This window comes from Arachis duranensis, chromosome 6, assembly GCF_000817695.3.
Source record: "Arachis duranensis cultivar V14167 chromosome 6, aradu.V14167.gnm2.J7QH, whole genome shotgun sequence".
NCBI classification, from domain to species: Eukaryota; Viridiplantae; Streptophyta; class Magnoliopsida; order Fabales; family Fabaceae; genus Arachis; species Arachis duranensis.
In genome coordinates this window covers 88,945,111-88,965,448 of record NC_029777.3, presented here as the reverse complement: position 1 = coordinate 88,965,448, position 20,338 = coordinate 88,945,111, and the positions used below count along the sequence as shown (strand labels likewise).

The window sequence follows — 20,338 nt, the reverse complement described above, 5'->3', positions numbered from 1 at the left end:
ATCAACACTAATTATTTATTTTGCTCAAAAATAATGTTTGTCATCATTAATTAATTTAGTTAATTTCTTAACTCAACAATTTTTTATTTATCTCTCTGTTAAGCTTTTTTAGAATTTTTATTTGGAATAATAATTTCTTTGCTTTGTTTATGTTCTTTTGATTCATTAAAAGATGCAATTGTCATTTTATTCATAATAAAACAAATATCTATCTTTATTAAAGTTAAAAAACAAATTATTTTAAAAATTTTGGATAACTTTTTAGTGTTTAAATAATTTTATGCGAAATTGTTTTTTTTAATATAATATAATATTAATTTTTATTTAGAAAATTTGTCTTATTTAAAACACTCGTGAGTAAAAATAAAAAAAATTTACTAAAAAAAATAAATTAGGCTTAAATTCACATGAAATTTTAAAATACAATGAAATATGAATTAAATTAAATATACTATATTCTAGATTTTGAATTTGTTAACTAGTTATTGGCTAATTTTAACTGACATTATGTAAGATTAGCTGTCCAATAATATAGGTATGTCACCTCATTTTCCTTCGGTCTATATAAAGTTCCTTTTTATTTTTTTCCAAAATCTGAAACCCACCATCGTGATTGTTCACCACCACCTATCACCATGTTCCGCCACACCCACCACAGCAACGACAACGATAACAACCCCCCTTACCCTCCACCGGGACCAAACTCCCTTCACAACCCTCACCAACCACCGCCACCACCACAACCACAGCCACATCCACCCTTCTACGGTGCACCACAACCACCACCATCACTCCATGAACCAGTTCCTCAAGTGTACCACGCCTCTCACCAAGCACCACCACCACCACCTAACCCTTACGGTCACCCATCACCAGCACCGGCACCAGCACCAGCTCCATCTCTTGGCTCTGTTCACCATGTCTCTCACACTAACCAGTCTCCTTCACCCAACGTTCGCCACGTGTCACACGAGTCTCACCTTCCTCCCAACCGTGCCGATTTCGCTTCTCCAGTTTCTGGTACTGTTCACCATGTGAGCCACCAGAGTGGTGGCGGTGCTGCTGGTGGCTCCGCCACAGTTTCCAACAAGAACATAGTGAAGGTGGTCACAAAGGCCGATCCCAATTACTGCCTCACCATTCGCGGCGGCAAGGTCATCCTTGCGTACTCTGATCCCTCTGACGAGTATCAGGTAACGTTAGTTATTTGTTAGTTACCGATTTGCACCGCAAATTCAGCTGCTGATCTGCAACTTCAACAAATGATCTTTGACTAAATATTTTTGTTCTTTTGCAGCGTTGGTACAAGGATTTGAAATACAGCACAAGGGTGAAGGATGAAGAGGGTTACCCTGCGTTTTCTCTTGTCAACAAGGTCACCGGTGAGGCCATTAAGCATTCCGTTGGTGCCACTCATCCAGTAAGATCTCACTTTCTCGTATTCAAATTTAATTTCGATCTTCAATCTTGGAATACAAGTAGAATCTTTCATCTAGGGTAAGAAATTGAAATCTTTGTTCCTACTAACAGGAATAAAAAATTGGGCTCTATGTTATTCTCCAAGTTAATCAACATATTATCCATATTTGCTATAAAGTTAATCAACTTCTCAAGTTAAGAAAAAAGAGGGTTGACTTCTGCTACTGATGATAAACAACACAAATCTCAAGTTAATGGATCTAATAATTGGCTAATAACATTTTGCATTAGGTCCCTTAAGAATTTATGCCTTTAAGGAATAAGCTTATAGCTATGCATCGCAATAGAAAGATTGTGGTTCACCTTCGGTGTCCTTTGTACCTCACCTTAACTGAAACTCAGAAATCGAATGGAATGAAAAAATGAGTGTGAACTTTAGGGGTGCTCCCAGAAAAGAATGCACTGCTAAGTAGGGTACAAAGATATGAACATGCCTCTTTGTATTTTACTGCTCTTTCTTCACTCAATCTAAACGGCCATGATATGGTGGAGTTAGGATCGCATTATTATATTAGCTAGTTAGAGTTACCGAGAGTATGAGTTAGTTAAGAGTGAGAGTTAATTATTAGTACCAATTAGTAGGGGTGTCCATTATCCAAATCCAAAGCAATCCAAACAAAATTGTTCATCCAATCCATTTTTTTGACACACCGCATGGATTGAATCGAGTTTTGGACCTACTTCTTCTCAAATCTGATCTAATCCAATCCAATTCATACCGTACCGCAAACACCTCTACCAATTAGTAGGGAGAATAAGGTAGAAAGAAAGTGTCTTCGATTATTTGGTGAGTCTTTAGAGAGTAGAGGAACTATAACTCTTCAAATTAGATAATCCTTAGGGTTGTTGGCACATTGTCATTGATCCTAATTCCTAAACCCGAGCACAAAATTTATTAGTTCACAAGGTGCACATTAAACAACTTCAGTAACTTGTAAAATGCAACTTGCTCTGCAGAAACAGGGGAATGTTTTGCATTTGCAGTCAACATTTTCAGACACAAGGCTAATCATGTCAGGAAATATATTAATCATACATTAAGCAACTGCAATAAGTCATTAGGAAAACATCCTCTTACCACATTTATTTATGCATAACAAATAATCAAAAAGGGGTTAAAGAATACAAAGATTACCTTGCTTTAGTGGGAATATAAAATCTCTTCAGCATGCACGGAACATGAAGATTGTTCTATACTTTCACGTTCAAATGAAGGGACAAATGTGTACTGTTGTGGCTTCTAAGTATCTTAATAATAAGGGCATCGTTTTTTTTTTCTGATTTCACAGCTTCAATTTTGTATATGGAAGCTACTTTGTTTAACATTTTCAAAAAAGCTGAATCAAAATTTTTTGAAATGACCAAATCAGCCACTATATATTCGTATAAATATATTTGTTGCTTAACTCATTTTCAGTGTTTATTTTGTATTTTAATATATATTCTATACAGATGATTGATTTTTATGGTACATGTAGCATGATTGTTTGATTATTTTATAACAGTTAGACAAATATGTGCAAAGTGTTTTTTAGCTAAAACTAAAAAAATAAAAAATAAAAAAACTTATTTTTATTAGAAAAAGTTGAAACAAATGTACCCTAAGTTTCTTGACAATTTATACTTTTGAAGTGGTTTTGTGGCCTGTGTTGTTCTAAAGTACAAACTACCAAACCTATTGTATTGGGATAGTTGCTGCTTGTTAAGACTAAAACTTAGTTTGGTAAAATTTTTGTTTTTTAAAAGTAGTTTATAAAAGCTAATTTTTTAAAAATTGTAGTATCTATATTTGATAAATTAAATTAAAAATGACTTTTAATAAGTACAAGCAACAACATGTGTTTGGTAAAATATCTTTTAACATTTAAAAATATTATAATAGACATTAGTGTAAGAATTAAATTTAGATATTAATAAATATGAGGTTATATTAGACTTTTTAATTTTGATAAGTACAAGCCAATTTTGAAAAGATCCTCCATAGGTGCTATCAAAAGCACCCTTAACTTTTAAAAGCAATACAAGCACATGAGTTTTTTTATTTACCAAACACAAAACGAGGTGCCAGTGCTTTTGAAAAGCACAAGCACTTCTTCGAAAAGTTTTACCAAACTAAGTCTTAATATCCTTTGCGTGATTGTGTATTTCCTTTCAACCAACAACAACAAACAACAACAACAACAAAGCCTTGTCCCACTAAGTGGGGTCAGCTACATGAATCAAACGATGTCATTGTGTTCTGTCATCTATTATGTCTACAGAGAGGCTGTTTACATGTAGATCTCGTTTGACCACCTCATGGATGGTCTTCTTAGGTCTTCCTCTATCTTTTGTCCCTTGTCCATCTTCCATCTCATCCACCCTCTTGACTGGATGTTCTATCGGTCTTCTTTTCACATGTCCAAACCACCTGAGACGCGATTCAACCATCTTTTTCACAATGGGTGCTACTCCAACTCTCTCCCTTATATCTTCATTCTTTATTTTATCCAATCGTATATGACCACTCAACATTTTCATCTCTGCCACACTCAACTTATGTTCATACTCCCCTTTAGCCGCCCAACACTCCATACCATAAAGCATAGCCGGTCTTATAGCAGTGCGATAGAATTTACCTTTAAGTTTTAAAGGCACTTTTTTGTCGTATATAAAACTAAATGCACTCCACTATTTTGACCAACCTTCTTGGATCCTATGATTTACATCATGTTCAATCTCTCCATTATCCTGTATGATGCACCCAAGATACTTAAAACTTTTAACTTTTCGTAGAATGTTTTCTCCAATCTTCACCTCTATATTAGGGATTTCTCTTCTCAGACTGAATTTACATTCCATATATTCCGTCTTACTACGGCTTATGCACAGAACATACACATCTAGAGCTTCTCTTCATAACTCCAACTTCTTATTTAGGTCTTCAGTTGACTCCCCCATAAGGACGATATAATCGGCAAAAAGCATGCACCATGACACAGGCTCTTGGATGTGCTCTGTGAGTACTTCCAAGACTAATGTGAAAAGGTATGGACTTAAGGATGATTCCTGGTGTAATTCTATACCAATGAGAAATTCCTTTGTCATACCACATTGAGTCTTCACACTAGTTGTGGTCCCATCATACATGTCTTTAATTGCACGAATATATGCGATTCTTACTCTCTTCTTTTCTAAAACCTTCCATAAGACCTCCATTGGTACTCTAGCATACGCTTTTTCCAAATCAATAAATACCATATGTAGATTCCTTTTGTTACTGTGATACCTCTCCGTCATCCTTCTTAATAGGTATATCGCTTCAGTAGTAGATTTACCTGGCATAAATCCAAATTGGTTCTTTGTTACTTGTGTCTCTTTTCTCGACCTCCGTTCTATCGCCCTTTTCCATAACTTCATGGTATGACTCATAAGTTTGATCCCTCTATAGTTTCCGCAACTTCATGGTATGACTTTAAAATTTCATTAAAAAACTTGGTTAACTAGTTGATGCCTTTTCTCTAAAATCCTTCCAAACCTCAATTGGGATATTATCAAGTCCTACTGCCCTACCATTTTTCATTTGCTTTAGAGCCTCTTTTACCTCGAAGTCTCGGATTCTTCGATAGTAGTCAAAGTTTTGGTCTTCTTCCCTTGTGCATAACCGACCAAGGCTCGAAAGAGTCTTCTGTCTCTCATTAAATAACTCGTAGAAGTAGCTCTTCCACCTTTCATTAATCTTCTCCTCTTGAACCAACACCTCTCCATCCTTATTCTTTATGCACTTAACCTGATCCAAATCTCTCGTTCTTCTTTCACGACTTTTTGCAATTCTATAAATACCTTTTTCTCCTTCTTTCATGCCCAAAGACTGGTAGAGACCTTCACATGCTCTTGTTCTTCCTTCACTTACAGCCACTTTTGTCTCTTTTTTAGCCATTTTATATTTTTTCCAATTATCTGCGTTGCGGCATAAAAATCACTCTTTAAAGCACTTTTTTTTTTTATTTTTATCTTATCTTGTACACTCGCATTCCACCACCAGGACTCCTTGTCTCTTGGTCATATTCCTTTAGATTCACCAAAGCTTTCTTTTGCTGTTCTTCTAATAACTTCTGTCATCTCCCTCCACATCTCTTTCGCGCTTCCATTCCCATCCCACTTTGCCTCTTCTCCTACCCGTCTTAGGAAGCTTCTTTGTTTCTCACCTTTCATCCGCCACCACCTTGTCCTTGGGTTCTTTGTATGATGTCTTTTCTTTAACTTTTACTCAACGCGAAAATCCATGACAAACACCCTATGTTGTGTTGTCAAATTCTCTCCAGGATAATTTTACAATTAATGCAAAATTTTCGGTCGACTCTCCTCAACAAGAAGAAGTCAATTTGAGAGCTTATCATGCCACTCTTATAGGTTATAAGATGTTCGTCTCTCTTTTTAAAACATGTATTTGCGATGAGAAGATCAAAAGTTGATGAAAAGTCCAAAATAATTTTACCATCGGCATTGATCACCCGGAAACCATAGCCTCCGTGAATACTTTCATATCCAGTCACTTCTCTCCCAACATGGCCATTTAAATCTCCTTCTAAGAAAATCTTATCTCCTAAAGGTATGTCTTGAACCAAACTCTATAGATCCTCCCAAAACCTTATCTTGTGTTGTTCGTCCGAACCCACTTGCGGTGCATAGGCGCTAATCACATGGAAAACACTTTCCTCCACCACAAATTTGATAGAGATGATTCGATCTCCCACCTTTTTTGACATCCACTACGTCCTTCTTCCACTGCTTATCCACAATTATTCCAACCCTATTGTTATTCTTCACCTTTCCTGTATACCAAAGTTTGAAACCAGAAGTATCCAACTCCCTAGCCTTCGCACCAACCCACTTTGTTTCTTGTAAGCACATAATGTTAATCTTCTTCCTTGTCATGGTGTCCACTACTTTCATAGATTTTCCTGTTAGAGTGCCTATGTTCCATGTCCCAAATCTCAACATTCTGTCGCTCCAACCTTTACTTTTTACTTTGTGAACTAGCTTCTTTGCCCTTATCCGTTCATAAAAACGTGAGAACCCTTGCTTATTTAACACTACATTCGGATACCGATGTAGTGGCTCTTGCTCATTTGACACCGTACTCGAGCCATACAGCGCGTTGCTTTCGGGCAACGACCTACTTTTGGCGTAATAATGTCTTTGATTCATGTTATGGGGTTCAACTATATTTTTATGTTGGTTGTCGAAGACCTAACACAACCCTCCTCCTTTATCCGGGCTTGGGACCGGCTATGTACCGCAAGTGTAACATAGGCGGAGTTATTTCCTTTCAATCAAAATAAAGAAAAAGTTATTTCAATTTTCAAGGTTGAATCAAATAGAAGTGTAACACAAGCACCACTATAAGCATTTATTTTGGATTTTAACTTGTCATGACCTAGAAATGCAAAAATTCCCTTGCCCTTAAACTTTTTAGCACCAGAAAAAGGGGTGCATAGTATTTCTTTCTTCCTTCTAAAATTTGACAATTTGATTAGTGATTTCCAATTTTTTACACTTAGTATATTTTTCTTTTAATTTTGGAAAATTTGATGATCAAGCTCTATAATATCTTATCAGTTACATGTCAGATTGGAGGCTTTTCCCCATAATTTCCTATATACTCAATACTTATAAGTTTTATGTAGGTTCAACTGATACATTACAATCCAGACGTCCTTGATGAGTCTGTTCTGTGGACTGAGAGCAAGGACCTGGGTGATGGCCATAGGGCTATCAGGATGGTTAACAATATTCGTCTTAACGTAGACGCATATCAGGGTGATAAGCGTTCTGGTGGTGTTCATGATGGCACTACTATAGTCCTCTGGGAGTGGAACAATGGTGATAACCAGCATTGGAAGATCATACCCAACTGTAAGTATTCCATGCAACCAATAAATCCCAAGCTATGTTGCATTATACTTGTTCCTTTCTGAGATGACTCATAACTTTAAGACCTTATCATAAATGGTAAATACTGTGTGAATTTTGGATGTCTGTTTGTGTTTGGGTTAAATTTTAAGGTCTTTGCATCCTTCTAATTATCTCAGTTATAAGGATTCCGTTCTCTTGTTAGTTGAGTTGTTTATGTTAGCTTTAGAACGATTATAATTTTTTTAGTGATAATAAAGCACCCTAAAATGTTTTCCTAAACATCCTCTTAAAGATTAAATGAAGTAAAAAGTAAACACAATCAATGTATTGAAATATTTAATAAGGAATTAATTCTTCTTTATTTAGTATTTATGTTAGGAGAATAAATCATTTCCCTAAGTTTTTACTGTCTACCCTTATTGATAATCCAGCTTCAAAAATGTTGAACATCTTTTTGGTTACTTGCTTGATTTCTAATTCACCTGTTAAAAACAAAAGCCCTATTCAAAATGGAAGTGTAACTCATCCTCCTTTTGTTGATGCTAAATGCAGGAGTTAATTGATGAACTTTCTTGGCTTTGGAGATGCGTTATTAATGTACTATTTCTCTATCCATACATTTATGTCAATTTAGGTGACAATTACCATATAGTATGATGATACATGTAGTTGGTGTATGTATCTCTGTATTCATATAATATATGATCTAGTGTGATGCAGTATGGACCCTTTATCTTATATGTATCACCATTAAACTATTATTATGGATTAATATGCGGTTCAAACTTCTAATGTTCCTATATCATAAATTAACTTCATAGTTCATATTAGGTTGCATTGATGTTCAAATACAACATATGAAGACCAAGGAAAGATCAATATTTTAAACTACACCCTTGCTCCATTATCGTGTCTTTCTGACATTACCATGATAGAATAAACAAAATCATTGTTAACCCTCCCAATGAATTTCGGAAAATGCTCTCTCTGGATAACATCTATGACACCTACTGCTCAACCAGATATTTCAAACTAGTGCACAAAACTAACAACCCACTTCCTCCGAGCTTCCAACTCCCAAAATGATCCTTCAAACCTTTGAACCCATTCACACAAACCTTCAAACCGTTGTTCAATTGCTTCAACTTTCTTCCATACAGCACACATATCATCTCTACTATCAATTATCTCGAAGAGGCCTATCATCTAGTTTCACTTAATCGCTTCTCGAGCCATTTTTCTTTCCTTTTTTTAAATTTCTCTCTCCTCTCTTTTTCCTTCAACGTACCACATCAAATTTCTCCTCATGCATAGTTGCTGACTGAATTTTCTCTCAAGAAATCTTTGCAATTCATTTTCGAAAAATAGCGAATTGCTTACCAAACTGGAGCACGTACACTCTAAATTAATATTTACAATTGGGTAAACCACAAAAAATCACCCGAATTTTCTTGACGTTGACAATATTTTTTGGAATTTTGTTATCGATATAAATATTTTTAAATAATTTAAAAACGTGTCAAAAATGCCTAGCCATGATTAAAGACCTCTGTTAATAAAAAAGTCTAACTCGTCACATAGGAAGCCCCATTTGCCACATTACTAATGTATAACGTCTCAGTTAACATGTGCGTTTTTGTTACGTTTTTAAATAATTTGAGAATATTTTTGTTAATAACAAAATTTAAAAGTTATTTGGGTACATTTTTTTTATTTACCCAATACAATTTGATATTAAAAAGTACTGAATTGCACATCAAAAAAAATCTTGCATTTGTCTTGGAACAGTCAATGTGTACCATACTCTTGAGTCATGAAAGCCATTAAAGACCTTAGTTTTGGCCAGAGTTACATCATGGAAACCGGCACTTCCAGTTCTGGAGTATATTGAAAGGAGTGTCATTTATATATATATTTTAATATTTACAATGGAGGGTGGAGGGTCATTTATAATTTTTTTTAATATTTATAATATTTTAATTCGGGAAAGAGAAACATGAATACTGGGCTACATTCGTATTTGGTGAGCCCATTTTTTTGGTCTGGTTGAGCCCGTTTAAAAGTACCATTTCTTTTTTATTTTTAGACATTAAAGTACCATTTCTTAAATGATTGGAATTGTGGCAAAGGTGTAGTCTACGTTTATGTTGAGTAATATTAGCCCAAATCTGTTCACCTAAAAAACAAAATATTAGCCCAAATCTCTTTCCAAATAATTCTTAGTAAAACATTTTAATTTCTAACAAACTAATAAACTATAATTATCAAATTTTAAATCTTTTATTTTAGGATTTAACTATCATTAGTCTTTAGGACAGACACATATTAAGGTTACTACTAATAGAAGTTTTTAAATTTTTTATTTTATTAAATACATTGAAAGCTAAACTTTACATTTTTATATAAATTTTTTATTAATTAATAACTTAATTTGTGTTGCTAGAATATATATTAACTAAATTCTTAATTATTACACAAATTAATTCTCACATCAAATTTTTATCTTAAAAACAAATGAGTTTAACAAAATTAATTCATTTTTTCTTTGTTAACAAAGGGTCCTGAGATCCGAAATAAAATCAGACTAACTCAAAATCTGAGGGGATGCAATTTCCATATCATCATTGTGAAGCTTATGCTTTATTCCAAGAAAAAAAATTGTTCTACTACTTCAAAACCTCATCTTGCCTCATACTCCAATTGACAAGTCAATCCGCACAACCGTTAGTCTCCCTATGGAAATGGGTTATCTTCACCAGCTAATTTCTCTTTAAAAGTTGGTATATTCTATGGTATAAAACTGAACCTGCTTCTTCTCTGTTCTGCCATCTCCTAACATTATCAACCACCTCTTTTGAGTCACTTTCAAGCCAAACTCCCCTGCACCCCAAAGTCCAAGCCATTTTAAATTCTAAGTAGACTCTCCAAAGCTTTGTCATGAAGACAGAGCAACTTTCAAGCTTTCTAGTGAATCCCATGATCCATTGTCCTTCACTATTCCTTAACAGTCCACTACATCCTACTATATTTTGGTTTGGTTGGGCTACCCCATCAGTATTGATTTTAATCCAGCCGATTGGGGGAGGTTGCCAAGCCACTGTGACCTCTCTTGGTGAAGAAAGCCAAATATACCCTCTTCTCTTTACACAAGTACTTTGAACAGACAAAGCATGCTCTTGCACCATTCTATGCGCCGTTCTAGGTCTCCTGAACGGAGTTTGATGAATCTCCATGTTTCGCCAACCCCACAGCTTCCAGCAAGTAATTAGAAATAGAAACTTCCACTAAATGTCTTAGTGGAATCCTCAATCTATAGTTGAACATGCCTCCAACCAATTTCTAAACTCCAAATAAAAAAATCTGCAAATTTTTTTAGGTGCACAAGCTTTTTCCAAATATCTCTAGCCGCCTTATAGTCCCTAAGCACATGAATAGTGCTTTCAGTTTGGTTTCTGCATCTATGACAGAGGGGCGAGACCCCAAATCAATTGTTCTTCTTCTTGTTAGTTAGCAGTTTGTCATGAACCATTTGCCATAAGAACAACTTAATTCTTGGCGGACCTTTCCAACCCTAAATTTTCCTCTAAATATTATTATGATTTACAACATTGGGCGACAGGGCCATGTAAGCACTCTTGACAGAAAATTATCCATCTTTGGAGTACCTTCACGCAAGAGTATCCGGGGGATCTTCTAGTCTAAGGGATGGGTTGGCCAAAATCTTCATTACTATTTCGTTCGGGAGAACCTTCCACCACCCATCTGAGGAAACCATACCTTTCGCCATGATTTCTTCCCATACAAAAGGTTGCCATCGATATTCAACCAATGGTCTTTTCAGAACAATGTGCTTTCTCCATTGCCGACTCTATGCGTAGTACCTCCTTCAATAAAATTACAGACCTGTGACATCGCTTTCCACAGACAAGAGCTATCCAAACCAACAACCCAACTCCTCACATGGATGTCAACTCTGTATCTATTACACAAGACTTTAACCCATAGCGACTCTGAGTTATTAACCATCTCCCAACATAATTTGACAATGAAAGTTGTGTTCATTCTTTCCAGGTTCTTTAAAGCAAGTCCACTAGCCTCTTTCGGTCTGCACATGGTCTCCCAACTAACCTTATGTATCTTCCTTTTGTTTTCGTTAGAACCCCAGATGAATTGTCTCTAAGTTTTTTTGATACTCTTGCAGATATATTTGGGAACCCGACTATGTGTCATTGCAAAATTAGCCAAGGGGTCAATGGTTGATTGGGATAGTACGGTTCTACTAGACATCGATAAACTCTTTTGCTTCCACCCCTTCAATTTGCTCTTAACCTTGTCTAAGATGTGTTTGTACTTCCTTATGCTTCTTCTTCCTTCTAATATGTAAGCTCTAAATACCTCCCAACCTCTTTAGTTTTCTAGAATCTTGCCATATTAGTTATTGCTTTTCGACAATCACCTTGAACTCCTTTCGAAAAGTAAATTTGAGTTTTTTCTGCATTGACAATTTGACCAGAAGCCTGGACAAACGCTTTAAGGCGTTGCTTTATGGTTCATACTTGGTCTTGGTTGGCCTCCGCAAACAACATTAAGTCATCAGCAAACATTAGATGGGAGATGAGGGGTCCATTACCTCTGAATGTAGAAGGTTTCCAAGATCCGTCCCTGACTAGATCATCTATCATATGAGATAATCTATCAAGACAAATGACAAAAATATACGGAGAGAGTGGGTCACCTTGCCGGATACCATAGGTGGGGGAAAATTTGTCTGTTAGTTCCCCGTTCCAGAGCACTTGGAAGGTGAAAAATTTTATGCAATGCACGATTACATCAACAAGGGAGGCCGGTAAAGAGAAGTCTCTGAGACACTACTCAATAAATCCCCAACTCAGCCTATTGTATGCTTTCTCAAGGTCTTTTTTAACTGCCATAAACTCCTTCCTTGACTTGCTTCTCCTCATAGAATGTACTATCTCCTGGACCATAATGATATTATCCTGGATTCTTCTTTCCAGGATAAAACTGGATTGATTGGGAGAGATTTTGTCTTGGATGGTAGGTTTGATTTTGTTGGCTATTATCTTGGTAATAACTTTGTAAGTAACATTACACAATGCTATCGGTCTAAACTGAGACACAAATTCTGGATTATTAATCTTTGGAATAAGGGTCAGCAAGGTATTATTTACCTCATTAATGCTTTGGAGGTTGCGCCATATCAATATGACAAACTCTTCCAATGACTTCCAAACCACACTCCAATTCTCTTTGTAGAATCCTGCTAGTAGCCCGTCGTTGCCAGGGACCTTCAGGGATCCTATAGATGCAACAGCCTGCTCCACTTCTTTCCCGCGCATAAGTTGATCAAGGCTTTTTTTTAACTTTCTGACTTAAGCAAGGGTAAAAAACATGGGTTTGAATGATATGGCTTATGTCCTCTTTCACTTTTTTAAAAAAATTGTTGAAATAGTTGCACACATTTTCTTTTAAGTTTTCCACATTTTCCATCCAATCTCCCTCTCAGTTTCTCAACTTCAAAATACAATTACGTCTTCTCCTAACGATGGCTTTAGTATGATAATACCTTGTATTTCTGTCACCTTATATCAATCAGTTCTCTCTTGACTTCTGAAGCCAGAATATCTGCTCTTTGTCTAGAATGATTTCCAGCTCCTCATTTAGTTTTGCTTCAAGATCCTCCAAGAAATCACTTCTACCATACTTCAGGGATTGTTGAAGACCACAAAGTATATTGAAAATGGTCCTTTTTTGTTTGAACATCTTCTCAAATACTTGCTTCTTCCAATTTTTTATTTTATCCACAAAATAGCTAATAGCTAAATTCAAGGGGAGATGATAATACCAACTAGATTTCAGGAAGGAAGAAAATTTCTCGTGCTGCATCCACATGAATTCAAACCTGAACGACTTATTCTTAGGGACTTGTTGATTTCCATGGCATCTAATAAGAATTAGATGATGGTCTGATTTAAATTTGGGGAGAGTCTCAATAACTGCATCATTGAAGATGACCCTCCAATGTTGGTTACAAAGAGCTTTGTCTAGTTTTTAAAAAAATTTTCTCCATCTTGCCACATTGGGGAGAGTTCTCCTTCCATTCATTAAATCTCCTCATGCTGGTTCTGTCAGGGGCACTTCCACCTTTTTTTCTCGCTGATATCCCTAATATCATTAAAGTCACCATAAATCATCCATGGGCAATTAATATTCCTCGTAATAGCTTGTGTAAATATTCTAAACTCCTTTTTAAAGTTGTCTCTGGAGTGAGCATATGTGATGGTTAGACACCACTCTTTTCTACCATCTTTAATACGAACATGGAGGGCTTTACTATGCCTCACTACCATAGAAATCCGATAGTTAGAATTATTCCACATCAACCATATTTCACCAAAGAAACCGTTCGCATCAATAATAATATAGAAGTTAAATCCTGCACTCTCGATCGAAGACAAAGCTTTCTGGCCATTGCATATAGTTTTCTGGATGGCCACCAGATCAGACTTATATTGCAAATAATATTCTTTGAGGGCTTTGGAAAATTTGGGGCTAGCTGCCCCTCTAGCATTCCAACAAAAGATAATCGTTAAAAAAAAAAGAGGAAAACTAAAGAGGAAGGGCTCCAAAACCAAACCTGATAACAAACCAAAGCAAGCTTGTCAAGCAGGCTCAATGGCCAAGTTTTCATGTTCTCTCATAGAGACCTCACTATTGTACATGCAATCACTTCGTCTATACCCTGGACCATTATAATATTGAGCTTTGTTTCTGTGAATTTGGGTTCTCCTGGATCAGGTGGTTCTAAATTAGTGTTGGGCTCAAGAGGCATAGGAGTCTCCATGACCATGGTTTTCCCATCTCCTCATCTTGTGAGTGAATTAAAGTAAGGTTGCTCTCTGGTAGGTCTACTATTATTAGGCTCACATGTTTCTTCTGGCCCAATAGGGATGGATTAAGTTGAGTGCTCCTTTGGATCATTTTGGGATGCAACTTTAACAATAGCTTCGTGGGCGATCTGGGTGGGTGTAATCTTCAGGCAATTTTATTCCATACGAGAGTAGTTAGCTTAGGCTTTTGCTCTCCTCATTTGATTCTGATTTAAGAATTTTTTGTCGTATCTTGTGGGATATTCCTAGGTAAAGTGACTTGGCTATTCATATTCTCATCATTGGCATTGGAATGCTCTGCTAATACCTCGTACCTGGAATTTTCCCCACTGCTTCTACTACATCTTTCGCTTTGTCCCCCCTTGCTTTTCGTACCATTGCCCTCTTTTTCTACCAATTGTCTTTTTGTCCTTTTTGTTTATGTACAAACATCTATTCACCAAATCGATGAGGTTCTTCAATTACTTTTTAACCCTTATCTCTTGGAATGCTCTCACCTTGCTCCAGTTGTGGTTGTTGGTACCCTTCCTCCTCCGCTGCTTCTGGTTGCTTTTGGACTTGGACTTTCCTCTCCTTTCTTCCCATGATTTTCGACATGCATCCATTACTAATATGGCTAAACTTGCCACAAGAGAAACAAATTATATGTAGGCCCTCATATTCAATATGACAAGTAACTTGATTCACCAAATATTTAGCATCCAAGGGTTTGGTTAAGTCCAATTCCACGCAAAGACTTGCAAATTCACCTCTGACTTGATTCGCAGTATTCAAGTCCATCTTGAGAGTATTTTTTATTTGGTCTCCTACTTTACCTAGGAATCTTTTTTCATAGTATTCAACAAGTAAATATGGGAGTCGAACCCATACAGCCACTTTGTTAATCTCAGCTCCAAAAGAGTGAAAATTCGGTGTCCATCTTCGGATGGTGGGATAATGTTCGAAGAGCAGCCATAGTCCCGCTTCCATGGCATGCCAATAATCATCTTCACTGTACAACCTTGCCACAAAATACTCATTTCCCAAATCAATAAGGTCAAGGCCTCCATTCTTCGCCCACATGCTATTCAGACGCTGCTTCAGCACTCCATACCATATTCTTCTACCCAGCAGCTTGGCTATTAAGGCATGCTTTCATGGCTTCTCCAACACTTCTTTTCAGTTTTGTTCACTTTGATGCTAATAATTTCATTCTGGAGGCGAGACACTTCTATGGCATGGTTTGAACGTTCCTCCTTTCTTACCCATTTTAAGGCTTCCTTGGTAGCTTGGCACGTTTCGAGCTCATTCATTTTCATTGCTTCATTCTCTTCCTCGGACTTCTCCTCTTCCTGTTCCTCCTCACTCGAGTCTTTAGAGTCCGAATCTGGATCTGCACTGCCATGGATGACCAGGTCAGCATAGGTCCTGCGCCTTTCATTAGTTTCTATGAACGAAGTTTTATCCACCATCCACTCTTCCTATCTTGGTACCCTTGATGTATCTCCTCCAAAGCCACCATCATCGTTCTGTATCTTTTTCTTACTCCTAGCAACAAGTTTGCTTCTTCAACGCTGGTGTCCATCCAATTTCAATAACAATTCAGGCAATTATTGGTGAAACTTTTTGGATTTAGAATTTTTGACAGTGTGAGAAGATATTTCCAATTCTCAAATCAATCATGATATATGTTTGTAGTCTTTGTCTGTATACAATATCCAAAACTACAGATGCCAGCATAGGCCATAGTCTGCTAAATCTGATATATATGGATATATCTATCAAAAATGAATTGTTTATATGAAAATGTGAGATTGTAATTATTATTCTTGGAGTAAATTTAATGGTTAAAATTAAAATTATTTTAAAAACTAAAATTAAAATTACAGCTCTTTCTTTTTCTCTGACTAAAAGTAGAGTTCTCTTTCACATCTTTTTCTCTTCTCCTCATATGTTTGGACCAAAAATTAAATTTTTAATTTTTTTAACATCTCCTTATACCACATTATTCTCTTCACTACTAGTCTCATCATTGTATTTTTAGAGTTTTTCAAGTAACTATTTATTAAATATAATTTTGGCTTAAATTTATTTTTTATTAAACAAACATTTTATATATACTAATAAATGTATTATAATAAAAAAATTAAAAATAAAATAGTGTAGATTTTTTTTAAAAATATTAATATATTATATTTTAAATTTTGTCTTTTCAATGTTAAATCTGGATTCGTTATTAGTTGTGAATGTAGACATTAAGTTAAACCATATTGTTGTGTGAATTTAGTTATTTTGCTTGTGAAACTCTGCTTACTTTTTAAGAAGTAATATTAGAGTTCAAAATTATATTTTTAGTCAAATTTATTAAGAAAATATTTGACACAATAAAAAATTTAAGGTGTGATTCTTTTGAAAATGATTTTAAGTATTAACTAGTATGGTTAATTTTATAGTAAGTATTAATTTAAGTGAAGGTTTGTTAGTTGTGATTTAGAATATCAAAAACTTAAGAAAAAATCAAATCAAGGTAAAGATCATTAGATTTTTTGTATTTGATTTTTTATGTTTAAAGTTGATGACTCTTGAACTAGCCATAATCGTCCTCTCTATAAAAAAAAAGCTCTTTCCTTTCTGCGAAAAAAAGTAAAGCTATGATGGAAGGTTGCTACCGCCATTTAGTCTTGACAGCAATAAACCTAATTTCTCTTTTCTCTACTCTTCCATTTCTATTCCTTTTTTCACCAATTCTTTCCTTTCCGCCTTCCTTCTCCCTTCATCTCCATTCTCTTTTTCCTTTATTATTGTATTTGTTTTGGGTGGCCATCCTTTTTTTTCTCTCAATTTTCCTTTTCTTTTCTCATTCCCGCACCTTCTCCCTACTATTTTATAATATGTGAAGTTCTATTTAGAGGGATTTATATATACTACTTACATATACTTTTATTTTTATAATTTCTTTTAGTCTTTTTTAATCTCTTCTCAAAATTCTGAAACTAAAGTTCTACTAATATTTTTTTTTCAAAAAATAGATTCAAACTAATTCAACTTTTTTTTTTAAAATTACTTACAAAAATTTTTTAAAAATTCAAATACCAACAATATCAACTTTTAAACTCTCAAATTCTAAATCAAAACTTCACACTACCACATTTCAAAATTCAATTCAAAAAGTCTTTTTAATTTTAATTTTTAAGTTTCTTAATAATCAATTTTTCATGTCCCAACTACATAATGAAAATTCACACACACACCATTATCTATTCTCATTCACATTTAACCCTTTTATCAGAAATGTTACTCCAACATCCTTACTATTTCTAATTCAGTTCATGCATCGAGACATGACTCATCTAGTGTCGGTGGCTCGTCTAACCCATGCCTTCAAACTCTGATACAATCTAATCTAAATTCACAATATTCAGATTTTGCCAACCCTCATAGATTAGATGCTATCAATCTCAATGATGATGACATTGAAAATTATAGGTAAGATAATATTCAACACTGAAAATGAAAGTAGGATGAGATGTTGATCAATGCATGGTTAAATGTTTCAACTGACCCTATAGATGGTACCGGCCAAAAGGATGAAACATTTTGGAATCGAATTCACGACTATTATGTAGAATTTAGCGCTGAAATGAAAATGGGGATAGTTGCATGTAAGAAACGATGGTATAAGATCAATAAGGCAGTTGCACAATTTTCTGGTTGCTATGATCTAGCTAGTCGAAACATAAGAAGTGGTTCGAACGTTGATGATATAAAAGAGTTTACCTATAAACTTTATTCCACAAATTATGGTTAAAAATTCACTTTTGAGAGGAATTGAAATATGCTTCGTTTGGAACAATAATGGAGAAGCTAACTCCCAATACAAAGTGGAGGCTCAAAGAGAACCAAAGTCAGTGCAATTGAAGCATACTCATCATCATGAAATTCAAAAACATCGTTGGCTGATAAAATCGATGTGGACTCTCCCGTTCGTTCACAAGAATAAAAGAACAAGAGAAAAGGTAAGAAAAAAGAACAAATGTCTGAAGATCTTAGTGGAAAAAAATTATTAGTTGTCAAAAAACTATCTCTTATGAAAGATATTAAGAATGTTAGAGAAAATAAGCTAATGGAGAGGAAAAAAGAAAGAGAAGAGGAGAGGAAACATACAAAAAGATTATGGCAATTAAAAAAAAGGAGTTATAAATTCAAGCGGTGATGAAGAAACAAAAATTACAAATTCAAAGGTATATTAAAGAAATAGAGATAAATATAAGGAAAAGGAAAATGGAAAGGATGGCTAAGAAAAGGGAAAAAAGAGAAATAGATATGCAAATACTTAATGCTGACACGTCTACAATGAGTGAAAAACGACGAACTCTTCATAAGATTGCATATGAAAAATAATTAATAAGCAGTTTACTTAATGGTTCTTTGTATTCATAGAGTTAAGTAGTCTATTTTATTTTTATCATGTATTACTGTATGTGATGTAGTATATTTTATTCATTTGTAACATAACTTTTAAAATTAATCAATATTATTATGCATTATTGTTTATGAAAATAACCATTGCAAAACTAACCCTTACAAAATTAGACAAGAAAAAACTAGCCGTCGTGAGGTGGATGTTGCAAAACTAGCCATTGAAAAGTAGCTATTTGTTACGGATACACTTATAAATATCAATTATCAAACATTTATAATCACAATCTCTATTTCAAAGCTAGTTTTTCATCTCAAAAGAATACTAAAAAATATATTCAAGAAATGACAAAAAATTTTGATAATATATTTAATGAGGCTTTGTACGATAAAAGAAGAAGGTGAGATAACACACTCATGAATAATTGGATCGATGAGTATTTGTTTAATGATTCAGAAGAAGAAAATATTGAGAGAAGTTCTTTTCCAAATCCTCGTAGATGGATCAACAAAGATCAAAAAAGTAGGACATGATCATCTTTTCAAAAATTACTTTACAGATGAGCCGGTGTATAATCTTGATATTTTTTATGGAGGTTTCGAATGAAAAGGCACGTGTTTCTTTGAATAGTAAACACCCTCTCAAATGTCTATCCATATTTCTAATAGAGGGTCGATGCAACTGAGAGAAGAGGCTTATCATCACCACTGCAAAAATGTACTGCTGCAATACGGATATTAGCATATGGCGTAATAGCTGATGCTATTGATGATTATGTACGCATAGGCGAGAACACTACAATTGAATGCTTGAAAAAAATTGTTGAAAGTGTCATTTCGGTGTTCGAGGATGAATACTTGAGAAAACCAAATTCGAATGATGTACGACGCCTGCTACAAATAGTGGAGGGTCATGGCTTTTCCGGCATGTTAGGTAGCAGTGACTGCATACATTGGTGATGAAAAAATTATCCAAAGGCATAGAAATGTATGTACATGAATGGTTATCGTGGGTTACAATCATGGTACTTGAGGTTGTAGGATCTCTAGACATTTAAATATGACATGCATTCTTTGCAGTTTCTGGTTCAAATAGCGATATCAACGTGTTAGATCGTTCACCAGTGTTTGATGATATTCTAAATGACCGTGCTCCGAAGGTAAATTACACTTCAATGGTAATAATTACACTATGGAATACTATTTAGCAAATAGTATTTATTCTAAGTGGATCACATTTGTCAAATCAATATCAAAACCACAAGGGAAGAAATACAAGTTATTTGCACAATATCAAGAAGGGTAAAGAAAAGACGTGAAACGAGCATTCGGAGTGTTGCAAGCACACTTTGTAATTATATGTGGTCCAACACGCTCTTTAACATGAGAGCTTGTATTATATTTTATAATATGATTGTTGAGGATGAAAGAGACACTTATGTAGAAAATTTTGGTCAAACTTAGAGTACGATGATGTCGAAAATGACGTATCATAACCTTAGTTGGGAGCAAAAGATTTTGTATCATATCATCAATTTCTCCAAAGCAATGCCCAACTTCGGAATAAGCAGCAGCATCGAAAATTGAAAGAGGACTTGATTGAACAGATATGACAATTTCACAATACTTATCAACTATAGAGTTTAACTATATTT

At 34.9% G+C, this 20,338-nt stretch overlaps 2 protein-coding genes across 2 annotated transcripts; both read left to right on the top strand.

Annotated features, from left to right (window-relative positions):
* The first annotated feature begins 567 nt into the window (after window positions 1–567).
* LOC107494535 (ricin B-like lectin R40G3) lies at window positions 568–8,169 on the top strand. Its single transcript, XM_016115583.3, has 4 exons — window positions 568–1,193; window positions 1,298–1,420; window positions 7,149–7,377; window positions 7,930–8,169. Coding segments are annotated over exons 1-4 (912 nt in total). The 5' UTR covers window positions 568–635; the 3' UTR covers window positions 7,932–8,169.
* A 9,621-nt stretch (window positions 8,170–17,790) lies between these two features.
* LOC107494532 (uncharacterized) lies at window positions 17,791–20,002 on the top strand. Its single transcript, XM_016115580.2, has 4 exons — window positions 17,791–18,018; window positions 19,353–19,617; window positions 19,764–19,843; window positions 19,892–20,002. The coding sequence occupies exons 1-4, from the start codon at window positions 17,791–17,793 to the stop codon at window positions 20,000–20,002; spliced, it is 684 nt and encodes a 227-aa protein (XP_015971066.2).
* The last annotated feature ends 336 nt before the right edge of the window (window positions 20,003–20,338 follow it).

Coding starts and splice junctions, on each gene's coding strand:
- LOC107494535 (XM_016115583.3), top strand. CDS start 636: ATGTTCCGCCACACCCACCACAGCAACGACAACGATAACAACCCCCCT. Junction 1,194..1,297: donor ATCCCTCTGACGAGTATCAG/GTAACGTTAGTT, acceptor GTTCTTTTGCAG/CGTTGGTACAAGGATTTGAA. Junction 1,421..7,148: donor CCGTTGGTGCCACTCATCCA/GTAAGATCTCAC, acceptor AGTTTTATGTAG/GTTCAACTGATACATTACAA.
- LOC107494532 (XM_016115580.2), top strand. CDS start 17,791: ATGTTGATCAATGCATGGTTAAATGTTTCAACTGACCCTATAGATGGT. Junction 18,019..19,352: donor ACATAAGAAGTGGTTCGAAC/GTTGATGATATA, acceptor TATTTCTAATAG/AGGGTCGATGCAACTGAGAG. Junction 19,618..19,763: donor TGGCTTTTCCGGCATGTTAG/GTAGCAGTGACT, acceptor CATTCTTTGCAG/TTTCTGGTTCAAATAGCGAT.